This window comes from Penicillium cinerascens, assembly GCF_028974065.1.
Source record: "Penicillium cinerascens strain IBT 15544 chromosome Unknown scaffold_4_segment0_segment1, whole genome shotgun sequence".
Classification (NCBI taxonomy): domain Eukaryota; kingdom Fungi; phylum Ascomycota; class Eurotiomycetes; order Eurotiales; family Aspergillaceae; genus Penicillium; species Penicillium cinerascens.
Genome location: NW_026695298.1, coordinates 195,834 through 212,454, shown reverse-complemented (window position 1 = coordinate 212,454; position 16,621 = coordinate 195,834). Strand labels below are relative to the sequence as shown.

At 52.2% G+C, this 16,621-nt stretch overlaps 6 protein-coding genes across 6 annotated transcripts; 5 read left to right on the top strand and 1 right to left on the bottom strand.

Annotated features, from left to right (window-relative positions):
- Positions 1-1,109: 1,109 nt before the first annotated feature.
- On the top strand, positions 1,110-3,343 carry N7498_009172 (Zn(II)2Cys6 transcription factor domain-containing protein; the record flags this gene model as incomplete). The annotated part of the gene is made up of 4 exons (XM_058456228.1): positions 1,110-1,166; positions 1,216-1,841; positions 1,892-2,323; positions 2,416-3,343. 4 exons carry the CDS (start codon positions 1,110-1,112, stop codon positions 3,341-3,343), a joined length of 2,043 nt encoding a protein of 680 aa, XP_058303127.1.
- Positions 3,344-4,369: 1,026 nt separating this feature from the next.
- Positions 4,370-6,379, top strand: N7498_009171 (putative MFS transporter; the record flags this gene model as incomplete). Its single annotated transcript, XM_058456227.1, has 8 exons — positions 4,370-4,393; positions 4,451-4,461; positions 4,512-4,653; positions 4,717-4,907; positions 4,960-5,113; positions 5,165-5,260; positions 5,313-6,017; positions 6,065-6,379. 8 exons carry the CDS (start codon positions 4,370-4,372, stop codon positions 6,377-6,379), a joined length of 1,638 nt encoding a protein of 545 aa, XP_058303126.1.
- A 171-nt stretch (positions 6,380-6,550) lies between these two features.
- Positions 6,551-7,501, bottom strand: N7498_009170 (uncharacterized protein; the record flags this gene model as incomplete). The annotated part of the gene is made up of 1 exon (XM_058456226.1): positions 6,551-7,501. One exon carries the CDS (start codon positions 7,499-7,501, stop codon positions 6,551-6,553), a length of 951 nt encoding a protein of 316 aa, XP_058303125.1.
- Positions 7,502-8,026: 525 nt separating this feature from the next.
- Positions 8,027-9,393, top strand: N7498_009169 (uncharacterized protein; the record flags this gene model as incomplete). The annotated part of the gene is made up of 4 exons (XM_058456225.1): positions 8,027-8,318; positions 8,373-8,797; positions 8,856-9,025; positions 9,078-9,393. 4 exons carry the CDS (start codon positions 8,027-8,029, stop codon positions 9,391-9,393), a joined length of 1,203 nt encoding a protein of 400 aa, XP_058303124.1.
- A 627-nt stretch (positions 9,394-10,020) lies between these two features.
- Positions 10,021-11,815, top strand: N7498_009168 (uncharacterized protein; the record flags this gene model as incomplete). Its single annotated transcript, XM_058456224.1, has 3 exons — positions 10,021-10,122; positions 10,177-10,668; positions 10,727-11,815. 3 exons carry the CDS (start codon positions 10,021-10,023, stop codon positions 11,813-11,815), a joined length of 1,683 nt encoding a protein of 560 aa, XP_058303123.1.
- A 1,870-nt stretch (positions 11,816-13,685) lies between these two features.
- Positions 13,686-14,729, top strand: N7498_009167 (uncharacterized protein; the record flags this gene model as incomplete). The annotated part of the gene is made up of 2 exons (XM_058456223.1): positions 13,686-13,820; positions 13,872-14,729. The coding sequence occupies 2 exons, from the start codon at positions 13,686-13,688 to the stop codon at positions 14,727-14,729; spliced, it is 993 nt and encodes a 330-aa protein (XP_058303122.1).
- Positions 14,730-16,621: the final 1,892 nt, after the last annotated feature.

Below are 16,621 nucleotides of genomic sequence, written 5' to 3'. Positions count from 1 at the left end.
GGTTTGGATCGGTTTAACCGTATAACACCTCTCATTCGGACTGCATATTTAAATGAGATCAGGATGGTGCTATCCCTCGACTTTTCCAGTCATGTAGGTCGATGACCTGGGAGATCTTGAACAGTTCGACGCACTGACAAAAATTCCCTTCTCTCGGCTAATGAGAATTGAGGTACGCTCGAAGCTACATGTTTCAGTCTGAACACCTCGGGGGATTGTTTGGGTACTCAGTGCCGAAGTCATCCTCTCCCCAATAGAAAAGGTCGCGGCGGCGATTCTCGGGGTGATCATGTCCCGTCAACGGAGATCCCTGTATAGCTGGAGTTTCTCTAGAGAGTGGCCCCGTTCTTCGGAATGAAACTTCCAGGAGTTGCATCTCGAGAATTGGTCGGTGCTGAAGACAATGGCAACGAAGGCGGTATCCGATCTCACCCATTTTCTTTGCAGGACGGACAATAAGAAAAGTTGGAGGCTGTATTCACAGCAGACAAGCACTGCGGATGGTATGCTCTACAGCACGGCCCGCATCCGATTAGGCTTTCGGGAAGGCGATACTCCGAGCAAACGAACTTATGTGGTTTCCCGGCATTTACCAAGGGTATCAACGCGAGCTCAACGTAACAGCGAGTTAGACCTACGAATCCAATCATGATAAATCCGTTTCTGTTCGGATCTGGTAGAATGGTCTTTCTCAAGGACCGCCATGCTCGTGTTTGGAAGCTCAGCTCGGCTGTCTCGTCTGCCTCGATGGATGGCCTCGCAATCCTTGCAACACTGACATGACTGTCGCTGCCCGGTACCTGCCCCAGCATTTTCACTGAGATTGCCAGAAGGATAGGCCGAAACACAGTCCAAGATGGACTGGCCGGGCGACCCCCGGGATGCCGATCCTGGCCCGAGAGTTCACCGAGTTACATAATACGATCTCCCTTGACGGCGAGCTTGCCCTTTGTTGGTCGCGTTGATTCCACCATCTTTATAGCTTATCTGCCGTTCGGGATGTGGGGTCCTTGTTTCCTTGTTGCGACTTGTCAGTGCTAAGGAAGATTATTGCGCTCCACCTCCAATGATCTCAACCCTCGTGAAGTTGGTCTTATCGCGCCCTCACAATGCCCGGGGTTCCCTCCAATAAAGCGTGCGAGAGGTGTAAAAAGAGACATTTGAAGGTTCGTGCCCGCGTGAACTATCAGGGTGGCTTTGGTTGATGATGATCAGTGTGATGAAACTCGTCCGCACTGCCAACGATGCACCGCGGCGGGAGTGGAATGCCCGGGTTATGTCCAAACCCGCAAATTCATCGATCAGGGAGCTTCGGTGAGACGCCGGTATGCTCCGTATCAAGATGCGCAGTTCAGATCTGGAACAGCGGCAAATGCTGGGCGAGGAGGCGAGGAACATGTTTCTGCCTCGCCACTGCATGAGATGCAAGTGGAAGAACTACGGGAGGTGACACTGGAATCAAGGGATGGTTTCCAGATGACAGAGGGACCGGAAGATATGACCGCCATGCAATCTCAATTCTCCGTCTCGAATACGCCAGAGCCGCAATATGTCCCAAAGGTGAACCGAGTGTCCGGCCATGACAGCCGTGGATCCCCAAGGGGCACATTGCAAAATTCCGTGTCACCCAACACTGCAATGGGATACTCTTCTGGTCTTGAAACCACAAATGCTGTAACCTCAAATGATCGGCCTGATTATCAAAATCTGGTTTCATCGGAGAGCGTGTCACACCGGAACGAAAAGGAAGAATTCCAGGACATCTTCTCTGAACTCATGACTGGCACCGAACATGAAGTCGCTTTTCTCCTTCGCCATTTTACCCAAGTCATCGCTCCCTGGTATGTGTTGTTCGCTACGAGCGATTTCAATCGGCTAACCATCAAGCTAGGCTGGATCTTTCTGACGCCGGGAAGTTTTTTTCAGTCTTGGTACCGATTAGAGCCATCAACTGCCAGTCACTCAAATACTCCATTGCAGCTTTAGCGGCAAAGCAGCTTGGGCGAGTAAAAGGGGCTAAGTCATCCACTGGAGGCGGCATGTTTAGCAGCCCTGCCACGACTGAGACGTATCCCAATGCAGCTCAGGTCGACTGGTACCTCAAGGCAGCCAATTACTACTACTTGGCTGCTTCAGACCTCAACACCTCGACCTCTGGAGGTTATACGATTGTGTCCAGCTCGGCTGTCCTAGAATCCCCGATCGAGTTGGTCGGGCGATGGCTGAACAAGCGATCCCCTCAAAGAATCGGTCAAACTTCCATTGATGCTGTTTTTCTGCGGAAGGCCGAAGACACGCTGGCGAGCATTGCACTGCTGACACTGTATAAACTTTTGGATGCGAAAGGGGAGGAATGGCACATGCAAGGACTCCCGAATCCCGATCCGAACTACAGCTAACAACACTATCTTACAGACATCTCTCCGGTATTAATTCTCTGTTCGAATCTCTTCTGCGGTTACATCAGAAAGAATCGATCACCTTCTCTCATGGTATCCGTGCCTCGTTCTGGAATTTTTCTCGCCAGGACTACCTTGGGTCTTATTTTACCCGCTCAGAAACACACCTTGACCCTCGAAACCTTCCGCTGTGGCGTGCAGCGGGAATCTCAATTGATGAGCAAGAAAAATTCCATATGGTGGACAGCGGGTCAATAGGTCTGTCTCTGGAAGACCAAGCTGCGAACGGTCTGTCGTGGCTCGTGTCCAAGGTGGTCAACTTCCTTGCCAAGTCGAAGCAATCTCAAATTGCTCAATGGACGGGATCTTCACCAGGCAGCGTATCCGAAACCCCGGGTGCGTCCGCCGACGCCAGTGAGCAGACGTACCCTAACACGAATACCTGGCTGGACCTTTCTTTCGAGTTTCAAACATGGTTCGAAGGTGTCCCCGAGACTTTCCGTCCATGTGTGCGCATTGAACACCCTCGAGACCTCTCAAAGCCATCCGATGGTGGCCAATTGCCATTCCCCGAGGTCTTTTATAGCCTGGCGACGTGTGCCGCTACCATGCAGCATTATCATTTCGGAAGGATTGCGCTCCTCCTCAATCGGCCACCCGACGCAGTCAGCGCTCCGAGCACCGCCTTTGATCGTTTACAAGGGTACCGTGAAGTCACCAAAGAAGTAGAGTATCGCAGTCGCGAAGTGTGCGGCATCGCTCTCGGACGCCCACAGGGTGAGGTACGCGTGTACATGGTTCCGCTATTGTTTGCTGTGGGTCAGTGTCTAGAGAGTACAGACGAGCACCAGATCATTGTGGACCTGCTGCGGGGTGTGGAGGCAGACATGGGCTGGGCCACCGAGTCTGCAGTCCAGAATCTCCAGTCGTCTTGGAGTCGATGATCCCGGGAAGCGCAGCTGGCACATCATCGCAAAAGCACCGAGGGAGAAGCGGAATATCTCCGTTGTGGTTTGAGCCACGATATACCTGGGGGCGTTTTTATACGATCTGCACGAATCTCGAGTCCAATAGAATGTATCCGTCAAGGGTAGTAATAATCCAGTGTTAATGTGAAGACTCATCGATACTGGCCTAGACTTCTTTGGTCTCTACGTCTACTATGGAGTACATGAGATCAATCTGGATCGATCTGGACTAGTTTCGGGGGTCAGTTGCAACACGGTCGGCAGATGCGCTCTAATGATCCAGCCGCGAAGCCAACCTTGAGTATCGTGAACCGCCGTTGACGAAGCGTTCGGCATGTCTGACATAGCTATCTGCCGACCAGCGCTAGGAAGCTCCCCTATCTTTAAATTCGATTGAGCAGCGTGGTCCCAAACATCCCCTTATCATGACGACACCATTATCATCGACGAGATGGCGACTCGTGCCAGTCTACTGCCCCACAAGTACGGCAAGATGCCGCGGGGGATTGCCGAAGAGGGTGCGTTGTGGCAACGATAGGCGATGGCTGAAAGTTAGTAAGTTGGACAAGCAAATGAGAGGCCCGGGACGTGCGGGGAGAAATCCGGGGTCGATATGTGGAAACCCGGGGTAGTGGGTGCTTTTGGAGGGGGCTGTCAAAAACATGGCTCGCTATCTAGACCGGCGACTGGTTTACTGTACCATTTCACCAGTTCAAGCGGAAACACCCAACTGGCGGCTCGTAGATCAAGGACGGTGCCGGGTGCGCCACACCACGGTGCATCCAAGCTCCGGTGTCTACCTTGCACGCCGTCCCCCCCCCCTTGGCCACCGGTAAATGTCGAGCTTGAAATTCCCGGCGGAATTCCGCACCTGCAGTGTTGCACCGAGTTTGATTGCGTCCTTAAATCTAGCTCAAACCCCTTTCTCCGAAAGGTCCGAATCACGCGAAAGCTACCTTTCTTTCGTTGATTGACCTCGCCATCTAGGCGAATCGGCCCGTTATGGAGATGAACTATGACGAAGGCGTACGTCCTTTTCTCTCTCGTATCAGGGGGCGCAAGCTAACCGCGATCGATCTCTAGGCTCTGCACCGGTATGCATTCTTCGTTTTTGTCGGCCTATTGCCGATCTAATCATGACTAGGATCGAGGAGGAGCTGGGGACGACCATCTATCCGGGTACGGAGATCATGGCTGATGTCGGAACTCATCACTTCGTCAAATCCTCGGCCAAATCCGACCGCGTGCTGGTTCCCCAGCCGTCGCAAGACCCGCACGATCCATTGGTATGTTTCTCCCCGGCCATCGACTGCCTACCATCCCTTTCCTAATCGCTCCGTCCTCTCTAGAATTGGAACCGCTTTTGGAAAATGAGTGCCATGGCCATATCCACGGCAACTTCATTCAGTCAAGGCTTCGGCCCCCTCGCTCTGGCGCCCATGTTCCCCCAATTGATGGCGGCATTCAATTCCGACCTGGCCAGTGTGGTACAGTTTACCGGTGTTTGTATTTTGGTACTTGGTTTCAGCAACTTCTTCTGGTAAGATGGTCACCCATTTCAAGATGCCATTCTAGCTAACTCAAACTGCCAGGATCCCCATTCAGACTTCCTACGGCCGACGACCGGTCCTAATCTTCTCGACGTTGATTTGTCTCGTCAGCAATATCTGGCGTGCGCTCGCCACTTCATACGGCAGTTATATGGGCGCGTGTGTTCTCAATGGATTTGGTGCCGGTCCAGCCGAGGTCAGTCTGAATTCCATGTCTGGATAGCTTTTTGCGCTGATCTCTCTCTAGACCTCTCAGCCCGAGATCATCACCGACATCATGTTTCTTCATGAGCGTGGTGCGTACAACACATTGTACTTTACAGCCTACTTTGGGTCGCTGATGGTAAGAATGGCCGAAGGTGGTCGAAGTGGTCATTGTCATTGACGTTCATTAGGTCGGCCCTATTGTCGCTGGTCCCATGGCGGATCACGTTGGCTGGCGCAGCTTCTTCTGGTTGAACGTTGGCATCCTTGGAGTGGTCCTGCTCTTCCAGATCTTCCTCTTCCCAGAAACCAAGTGGCACCGAGTTCATCCCGATGAAGCCAGAAATGAAAGACACGCCGAACCCACCTCTGATGGTGAGCCTGAGAAGCCAGTCGAGGTCACCCAGCAGGAAAATGTGACTGTGGAAAATGCCACTGAGCGAGATCCATATTTGCACCGTGGCACGCCCTCGAAGAAACAGTTCAAGCTATGGCAGCTGGACGGAAACAACATCAAGACCGTCCTGGTCAGCTTTTGGATCCCATGGAAGATGTTGACCTTTCCCATCGTCGAGCTCGCAGCCTTCGTGGTGTCCTGGTCGGCCAGTTGTTTCCTAACGCTGAATCTGACGCAGAGTCAGGTCTTCGCGGTGCCTCCGTACAACTTCAACAGCCAAACGATCGGCTTCTTCAACTTTGCCATTCTCATTGGAGCTTTCATCGGCTTGGCCACCAATGGCCTTCTCTCGGATTGGATCTCGATGAAGTCCACTCGGAAGAACAAGGGTATTCGAGAGCCGGAAATGCGACTGCCGGCCATGACAATTTACGTGGCGATCATGATCATCGGAAACTTTGTCGTGGCCTTTGGATACCAGTATAAATGGGATTGGCGGGTAAGTTCCGAGTCTCACCGGTAGAAGCGGTTGCTAATTTGCCCCAGGTGATTGTCATCGTCGGCTACACGGCCGCTGGAATTCAAGTTGCCGCCCTCCCAGCCATCGTCAGCACCTACGCCGTCGACAGCTACAAGCCCGTCGCAGGTTCGATTTTCGTGTCCATCACCGTCAATAAGAATCTCTGGGGATACGGCTTCAGCAAGTTCATCACCGTGTGGATCGATGAGAGCGGGTTTGTGAAACCGATCATGTTGAACATGTGTCTGGCAACGCTGTGGTGTCTCTTTGCCATCCCATGCTACTTTTATGGAAAGAAGTTCCGAGGGTGGACGGCCAAGTCTTGGGTGCATAAGATGTAGGTATTTGAGGCGCAATACTTTCTTGAAATACTTTCTGGAGATATCATTGGTCTAGAATGGAAACGAGACCAATTCATGAAATGCTTTTGAGATTAATTACGAGCTAGCCGTGTAGCTGGCATGGGGTTGGTACCATAGTAAAGGATTGCAAGGCCGGTCCGCTTGAAATGCTCAGATGTCGTCGTCGTCGGGATCGTAAAGATCAAGATCCAAAGTGGCCTTCGGCTTTGGTTTTGATGCCGGGGCTGGGGCATGTCCAGAAGGCCGAGGCAGTGTTGCACCGGCTGAGGATCCAGCCTGAGCCGCAGCCTTCGCAGCTTCGTCCTGCCTTGTGTCCACCACTGGCGCCGGAGCGGGTGCTTCGGCTGCTCCGAGACCCTCCGCTTCCCGTATCAGTCGCTCAACTTCCTTGTCAGGGTCGTTCCCAGCTGCGAGTTGAACTTGGCCCATAAGCCCCATGCGGATCCGCTCTTCCATCGGGTACGGCAACATGTATACCTCGCGAGTGACATTCGCCGAGTCATCCAGCCACTGTGTCGCACTCTTCGTCACCGACGATACCGGCTCGGCACCTTCCTCCGCCGTCGGCTCTCCATTGGTACCCGCCATTGTGATGTCCTTGTTTGTAATCCGTGGTCGCGATCCCTGGCCTTTGTCTGCGGCCCCATTGGCTGCATCGGCGGCGGCCTCGTTGTTGTATTTGCTGATGCGACGCGCAAAATCCAAGAGAAGTCGGTAATCAATCTCCTTGCGAGAAGCCAGCTTCTTCGCTCGGATCTCATCCTCTCCCTCGGAGTCCTGATCACTTTCGCTCTCCTCCTCATCGTCGTCGTCGCCGCAGGCCGTCCGGATCTCTCTATCAAATTCCTCAATGTCTCGGACGATGCCTTTCACGCGGTCCTCCAGTTGATCCGCCTCCGCTCGGAGGCGCAGAATTCTTGCATAATTCTCTTGGTGCCGTCTAAGTGTGTCGATGGATGACGTTAGTGTGCCGTCGGCCTCGAGCAGGGCGACCGCTGCGGCTGGTGCGCCTGCGGCAGCCGGGGAGGTGGTAAGTGTGGTAAGGAGCACATTGAGCTTGGATTCGACGTCGGAGAGAGAGGTCTGTACGAGGGCGTTCATTGTGGAGGAAGCTCGAAGCGGATGCGATTGCTCGAAGATCGGAGTGTAGAGAAGACAAGAGGATGGCGAAGAGTCTGCTCTCTACCGTTGAGGGTGTATTGTTGAATGCCGTTGATCAAATCGCCCGAAAAAATGGCGCCACCAAAGTCGCAGCGCAAGCAGCTCGAAGCAAAAGAAGAGGTAAATGCGGAGCTTCCCAAGTCGGTCACCAACCGGTCACGTGCGCACATACACGAGTCCAGTCATCTTAAACGATTCCTATCAGCCGAAAAGACTAGTAGAAAATTCAATAAAAACACTCGAGCTACAACAAAGAGCCAATGCATGGTCATCTCGCTGCTGCGAGTGGCCCAAAGGTTCTACAGAAGTGGGGTTTGTAATGTTTCGCGGCGACACTTATCAGCACCTCGGCAATTGCAATTGAACCTCGTCAAAGCTTTGATCCTGGCCTATTCTCTAAACGAGACGCGCCAGCTCGTTCACTAGTTTAATATAAATTTCAACGAGTTGACCTTTTCCCAGCCAATGGAACTCGAGTCCAATATCGTCCTTCAGCGTCCCCTCTCGCGCTGTGAACGAGGACCAGGTCTGATCCTCATTCGGCCTTCATCCTACGCAGATTGCCAGAAATATAATGACAGTCTCGACCCAGTGCCTCTCCAGAAATGGGCCGAGGAGAGTTTTTCGGTGGTCCAGATCACCTTGAATGCAGACTCTAGCAAAGACCCGGTCAAGGTGCGGGACGTGATCAAGATAGCCAAAGACGGATTGGCAAATCTGGAGGATTGTACGGTCAGAGACACGTTTGGCCTCATAAGTATGCCGATCTTCTGGCTTTTCAGCCCAGAGACGTGTGCTGATGATTTTTTAGTCTACGGTTCCAGGACAGACTATGCCCCTCCTTTCGCTGTCATTTTGCCAGATATTATGAAGGTTGATAAAACTCTAGCAGTGGCAGTTTGTTTTGACTCTTGGGGAACCTTTGAAGAAAGGCCATCTCTCTTGCATGCACTGAACGGGGTGGAAGTTCCAGCTCAGGGACTGAGCCAGACACACCGGTATATCGATGTGGCTTCTCCCGGCTTCATAGTCCCCGGACATCCAGACTTTAAAATCTCGACGGCGAGTGTAGCCCACACTCGCAGTCTAGGGTTCCTCAAGAAGCATCTCGGTGGGCCTTATTTTGACCTCGAGGCGATCTGGGATGAACACACCTACTATGAGTTTGGCGATCGGTCGGTCGACAAGACTATGGCGACGATGGTCCAGGAACCATACGTGAACCACGTTCCCACGGTACGAGCTGCTTCAACGGAATTGCAATAGAATCATATTATATACTGACCAGACACAGCTAACAGGAGGCATCGGGCGAACTCGCCTGAGTCATTTCTACCTCAATCACTTCATTTATAGCAATCCCGATGACACCGCACTTGAGTTAATTAGCCGCACGGTGGGCACCGATCGAATCGTGGACGAGTTCATCTTCTGTCTCACTCATAATAAGCAAATGGACTGGCTGTGAGTGATGCCGATTTTCGTTCCCTCTGACTCGAGTCTCACGCTTGCTAAGACTGCCAGGAATTCCGGCGACCGGTAAAGCGCTTCGAATTCCTTTTACTTCGGTGGTCAACATCCGTGGTGATCGACTGTATCATGAACACATTGCATGGGACCAGGCCACCGCGCTGGTGCAATTGGGCCTTATGCCCGAATATCTGCCCTTCCCGTACGCTCTACCGGATGGATCGGTTCCAGCTCCCGGCAAGAGATTTGAATACCGTGTGCCGGCAGCCGGCGCCGAGTCTGCCGATAAGTTGCAAAACGAGCACTCGGTGCCTTCGAATCGAATGTTTGAATACAAGATCCGCGAGGTGGATGACAAGTAGACAAGGTGGAGCACGTACTCGAGGTACCTTTGGTACTGGATATGTCGACCCGCCCATCTCAGGCAACCATGGATTATACGGCCTGAATCATGGCAAGCCTTCAATTATCTATTTTTCTGCCCTGTTTTTGCTCTACATTTGCTTTTTCCCCCCTGGAAACCAGTTGTCTTGAACGTGTAGCGTTGCACCATACCGGGGTGAACCCCGCAGCGCATGTCCGGATGCGGCACGGAGCACTGGCCCAGAACAGCCGACGAACACCTCACCGCAAGTGTCAAACGCTGGAAAGGCTCGGATCTCGACGGAGCTGCTGATTGACATCATTGCAGCATGTAGGCCGCATAAACAATAGCAAGGGGTAAAAGATTGACAACGATTTCGCTCCATAGAACCCATTATCCTGCATGGATTTAGCGAAGACTTGGAAAAGTGCCTATGAACTCCACCCTATGCACGAAATGGTGCTTTGGGCATCATTTATGACATCGTTCCCCGCGTCGGGGCTTACCGAGGCATCAAGTGACGAGTGCAAGATCTGGCCCGGTGCGCCTTCTTATAGAAACCCGACGCATCTGGGCAGGGGACATTGCACATCTCCGTGTTCAACCATCTGCATCTAGCGCCAGCATGGCTTTTGCACTGCTGCTGATCCTTGTATCGGTCTGCTATGCAGCCAAATTGCCCGTAGTCGACCTTGGCTATGAGCGGCACCAAGCTATCTCATTCAATGTATGGTACCGGCCCCGCATTCTTGGTGTAGTGTGACTGATGGGAATTCTGCAGAACACTCTGGGCTTGTATAACTTCAGCAACATTCGTTACGCTGCACCGCCTTTGGGTGACTTGCGTTTTCGGGCGCCCGTGTGGCCAGAGCAGAATCGGACGCACATTGAGGATGGCTCTGTAGGCCGAATGTGCCCGCAGGCTGATCCTCTCTGGGAAGAAGATATCGAGCCTGCCTTCCTGCTGAGTCTGATGGAAGGTACCACGTTCAACCAGTCAACCAACATCTCTTCGTATCCGTATGTGCCCCAGAAGATGGACCCCCGGACCACCGAGGATTGCCTGTTTCTGGACGTAGTGGTTCCAAAGAAAATCTTTGATCGTGCTCAAAACAAGACCTTTGTTCCGAGCAATGCATTGGCGCCTGTTTTGGTGTGGATTTATGGCGGTGGATATGTGGCAGGAGACAAGAGCGACTACGATTCCGCGGGCTTGATCCAGCGAAGCATGATCACAGGCGAAGGGATCGTGTACGTTGCGATGAACTATCGAGTAAGTTGCGGAATCCTGGAAATTGCCCTAGTGCTTCTTGATCTGACACTCTCCTTAGCTGGGAGCATTTGGCTGGCTCGGTGGTGATACGCTCATGGCCAACGGCACGGCCAACGCTGCACTCCACGACCAGCGCCTCGCTCTGGACTGGGTGTACAAGAACATTCACCTGTTTGGCGGCGACGCCCAAAAAGTCACGGTGATGGGCGAGTCGGCTGGAGGAGGCTCCATTATGCATCAGATGACGGCGTATGGAGGAAATGCCGGTCCCTCTCCGTTCCAGCAGGCGATCGTGCAGAGCCCCGGATGGGTCCCCATCGTCGGCAATATGCAGCAAGAGCAGACTCTTCAACAATTCCTGGGAATTCTGAACGTCAGTACGATCGAAGAGGCGCGTCAACTGCCGACCGAGAAGTTGATCGCTGCCAATGCCTACCAAGTGGCCACCAAGTCAAAATACGGCGACTTCGTTTACGGGCCCGTTGTGGATGGCACTTTCGTACCAGCCTTGCCCGGTCAACTTCTTCAGGAAGGCAATTTCGACCGCAATCTTAATGTCATGGTGGGCCACAATGCAGACGAAGGACTCGTGTTCACCTCGCCCGATGCTCGCAACGGCAGCTTTGTGGCCACACTGCTGCAAGATCAATTTCCTCATATTCGGGCCAACGTTACCGACTACATCACCAAGGTCCTGTACCCAGCCCAGTACGATGGAGCTTACCGCTACTCGAATCCGTTCGAGCGTGCCGTTGTTATTATTTCGGAGCTGATCTTTGTGTGCAATACTGACTATATAAACCGGGCCTACCACGGCGAAACCTATGCATACGAGTTTAGCGTTCCCCCGGCGGTGCACGGCCAGGACGTGCTATACACGTTTTACAACAACGGCTCCGCTGGACTGAGCTCTTCGGCGGATGGGTTGTCGGTCACCAATGTTACGATCGCCGAGATTATGCAGGACTACTTCACTAGCTTTGTTCAGACCGGCACTCCCAAATCGTCCCTGGGTCCTAAGTTCCCCCGACACGGCGGTCTTTGGGGAGAGCTGATGAATATTGGCAACACCACCATTCAACCGATGTATGACACGTCCAATAACCCGCGCTGTCGTTTCTGGCAGTCGGCGCCTTACGCTTCATGAACATGACTCTCAGTGCTGTGTTGTACATAGTTCCGTACATGGAGAGATGGGCGATTCAGGATCGATTCGAGTCACCTCTCCGGACGAATTTAACGAGAATTTATGATTATTAACTGCATCAATGGAGTCGCACAAGAAGAGCAAAGCTTGTAGATCGGACAACCTGCCACATCGGGGAATTTCGAGATCCGACAATCTCTCGAGGATCCGATAGGCCAATCAATGATTCCGTGGATCGTGCTTGGATACCTGTAGACATACAGAGTCGGGCTATTTTGAATTGCAACCAGCTCCGCGGTCAATTCAATTCGTAGAAGCGAACTTGTCAAATACTGTATCGCGGAGAATGCCGATTGATGTGGTGAGATGGTCGGGGCCAACGGTCAACGAAAAATCGATAGATTACCGGAGCTTGTCTTTGATAGGAAGGTCGGGCCCACATGGGTCGAAGGTTGAAAGAAACAGCTCAAAGCTCCGAGCTCCGGGAGGGTCTCATCGCCCCACGCTACTGCATTTACACTTCGATGGAAGAAATTTCGTGACATTGCGATAATGAAATTTCGCCGGTAAACAAGGCTGGACGAGCGGGGGTTTCTCTTGGCAACGTTGGTGGCGAATTTCTTCTCCTTGCAATCCGAGCCCGCGAGAAATTCGGTAATCCCACTGGATGTACAAGATAGAGGATTTACTGTGTACTTCGAAGATTCGAAGATGCTTGATAATTCCGGACCTCCCTTCGACGCCACGTTGATTCCGTACGGGTGGGGGACTAGAGTACGGGCGAGGAGCATTTAGGGTGAACCATCCAGGAAGATAGCGAGGTAACGAAATTTCTTGATCGGGCGCTAGGCACAGCCGGCAATAATCTGCATGCGCGTGAGACATGGACCCTGAATCGTAGATAGTGCAGGTGATTTGCAGGTGGAACTTGCTTGGCAGCGGGGGAAAAACCCGTGTTGGTGAGTGACTCTCGGTTGGAACGCGTCAAGACTTGACAGCACAACCATGAATGTCGAGCAATTCGGGATAGAACCGAGAAAGGGGGAAACGGGAAAAAAGGAAAGCGCGGAGCAGCCGACCGTTTCTGATTACGAAGAACGTATCTTGATACCGTGTAACGAAGGGGGCCTTGAGGCTCGGGGGATCGGCACGTCTTCACCATCACCAAACGAAAAGAAAAAAAAAAAAAAACAGGGCGGAGCCCGAAAGGCCCCCGCCCCGGCCTTGGCCCCCAGCTAGCTAATGAGCTAATGAGCTAATGAGCTAGCGAGCTAGCTGGAGCAGGACAGGGGTAAAAACCAATCACGGAGGCAGTGGCCCGCAGGTGCAAAGTGAAACCGATTACTCTTTTAAGACGCCGCTAAGCATTTCGGGCCCCATTCGTTATTAATAGCCAGACCCTGGGTGGGCAGCCAATGATGGGGGCAATACCTCGGGAACAAAAGCTTGCCCGACACTACTGAGTACTGAGTACTGTACTGAGTACAGTACCGAGTAAGCTCGTCCTTCATGTACTCCGTACACTCCACTGTACTGTCGTAGATTACCGTACTCCGTACCCGTTACCGTACTTGCTTTCGCTGGGTTTCGCCGAACTTTGCTGTGGCAGGCACCCACATTCTGCCCTGTATGGCCTTCTTAAGCATGCGACACTGCTCATCGGTGCTTCGTACTTCTCGATTCTTTCACAAAACTTGCGTGATTTGGGGCCGTCCTTGGGGTACATTGGGGCCGTATTCCGTCATTTCCCTTGTCTGCGCTTGACTCGGTTACCACTCACCTCGCATCTCTTACTCTTAAATCCCCGGGGGGCCGCATTCTTTTCTCCCTCCATTCCTTTCTCACCTTCCCTTTCTATACTTCCGGCACCATGCGTCTAAATCCGTGGGCAACGATCTGCCTGGCCGGTGCGATCGCATCGTCAATCCCCCTCGCTACTTCACATGAAATCCACTTGCCCTATCTGCCTTCTCTGGGCGGGGACAACGAGGTGAATTCATATCTGGTAAGCAGCTTCAACCGATCTATGGGAGACCTCGATGTTAACATATCCCAGTCCCTCAAATGGGCGGTTATAAACGGCTCGCTCTTCGCCAACGGTGACCGCGTCTTCCCTCCGTCAATGTCGATGCAGCTGCATGCGCCTCAACGGGAAGGCGCGGCGAAAAACCTCGTTACGGGGGATGAAATCGATCTTTCTTACGCCATCGAGGCCCGCCCATTATCCACGGAAGAAAACGGCTCAACCTCGACTATCGTCAGGGTTCGCGTGGATCTATTCGACCACAAAGGCGACGCTGTCACTACCGATACAGTGCTCGTCGATCTTCTTTCTCGCCCCGACGGCTCTAGCTGTATCACTCGGATCCGTATGGAGCCGATCAAGAAGCACGGTGAGAGCAACTTTCATCGCAACCGACCGTGGCGCATGAAGCTCTGGCCGACCCAGGTGGGTGCCATCTTCCACGGCAAGGACAAGCAGGACTCGTCCTCAAATCAGCCCCAACAAACCGACAACCAAGCCAGCCCATCTCGCCCTCAACCCACCGATGCGGCAGCTAGCAGCACTTCCAAGTCCCAGTACGGATTCATCTTCTCTCCCTACTGGTCACCAACCACCTATTCCCGTCGCCCTCAACACAACCCTCACGACGGCCACCGAAACCGCACTTTTATGCGCTTGATACGTCCCGTGATCCTCCCAGCTGTTCTCGGAGCCGTCGCCGGCCTGGTCGCCTGTCTGGTCGGGTTCGTGATTGGTCACCTCTTCATGTCCCTTTCAGCACGCCTCGGCCTTCGCAAGAGGCGGCATCACCGAACAAGGACGATATCAATTGAGGAAGAGTTTGACTCTGAAAAAGCACAACTCTTGCCCCAGATTTATGTGACAGAGGTCGATTCAATGGATGCATAGGGGAAAACATTGGGCATTTCCGCTCGGCGTAGGTTGGGGGTTTTTTGTTTTGTTTCATCATCACAGCGTTCTCATGCATGACAGGCATCATTTCCTTTTTCCAATATTCTTTTGTTAGACTTACTTATGTGTATGTAGTACCATTGATTCCCCGAGAAGAGACACATGTATAAAATTGCACACCTTATCCCGATTGACCTTTCCCTGCCGTTCACGTATCATACTTCAGGCATTTCGTCCATGCAAGGCCGGCTGGCCCAATGGCAAGGCGCTTGACTACGAATCAAGAGATTGCAGGTTCGACCCCTGCGTCGGTCAATTTTTTGCACTTGGCAAAGTGGTGGAGTGGAGGTGGTGAACCAGAAATTTTCGTTCGGTCCGAATGGGTCCACCCGGGGTCGCCGGTCTAAACGGAGAGGTGTCTCACCGATAACTTTTAGCGTTCGATAATAGACTTTTTCTTTATGGATGCTTATTTTACTTCGATGTGACCTAAGCTGGCTTGTCCCATGCTTGGGTGCCATTATTGGAGGCCTTCCAGGCAGCCTTCAAAGTCTGGAAGCTCCATGATCCATTCTTACAAATCTTAACTTGCACATGTGCACGAGCTGATGAGCGGAGGTTATAGCCAATGTGTTGCCAAATACATGATGGCCCAGCTGAGCAGTCCCTGAATACAACCTCTGGGACGGACAATACATCAAGATAGGGGGAGAGTGCAGACTGCATAGTGCGACGCGGGATGACAAAACTTGTGGCGTCGGCTGTAATACCCGAAATACGACTTCGAACGTTTCCACTTAAAATTGAAGGGCCATTACTGTAGGCAATGGAATCCGTACTACGTTTAAGCTTATTTGGTCGTAACGTAGACAACGCGTCTGAGGTTCCCGGATTGGCGTATCTTGCTTCACTTGCCTGCCTAGTCAAGGTCCACCACATCGTTTAAGACATCCAATGACCTCAATCGGTAGTTGAATCTTGTTACCTGGTTGCCTGTTCAATTTACCGCCAGGGCTCACATTAGAAGATTTCTCAGGGTTGTGCCGTGGTAGATTCTCGGGACCCGAGGACTCCTCGCGCCACCACGGAACGACAGTTCGTATCGAGACTAGTATTGTTCGACTCTGAAACTTTGTAAAGTAGCTTGGTATTTTATATGGAAAACGATGGGAAACAGGACCAGGCATATGTACCTACGAATGATACGTCGGGTCTAGAATCGGCCCCTGTAACCTTGGAGCCGGGCACCAATGGATGGCGATGGATATATGTAGATGACCCTTGAGGTATACCGAGCCAACAAGCCTGAGAACATTTGGCCCCAGGTGATCCCTGGAGTGCAATTTTCGCATTTACCCATTATCGAAAATCCGTCATTTGACCCAGTAGCATATCTACAGACTATCCACGAGTGCATCTTTCATACGTCCATACTAATTGCGCTCTGGTTCCCTGTGCGCTCCCAGAGCGGTCATCGCTAACAATATTTTGCCCTATACCAGTTGCCCGTGTCTTAAGTCGCCTTTCAGATCCCCGTGTTGCATCCCATCCCAAATGTAAAGCCTGTCCAGGTGGACTCGACGCCTTGGTAGCTCTTAAAGCCGAGATGAATATAGCTGAACGTAAAAGGAATACCTACCAAAGCTATTAGATGCTTCGACTAAACTACTATGCGAGGATGAACCCTTGCTATATATTGAGAATACGTCAAGTCCAAATTCCCGATACTAGTTAAGGGTGTTTTTTTAATATGTCAGCGGACGAGAGAGTCTCAAGCCCTTTTGAAAGATATAGATCTTAAAACTTGTTCCATGCTAAGCCCAGGTATAATCACTTGGCGTGTGGTTGGTATATAGCAACGTGCCATCTTTCCGTATGAGCTTGATCAG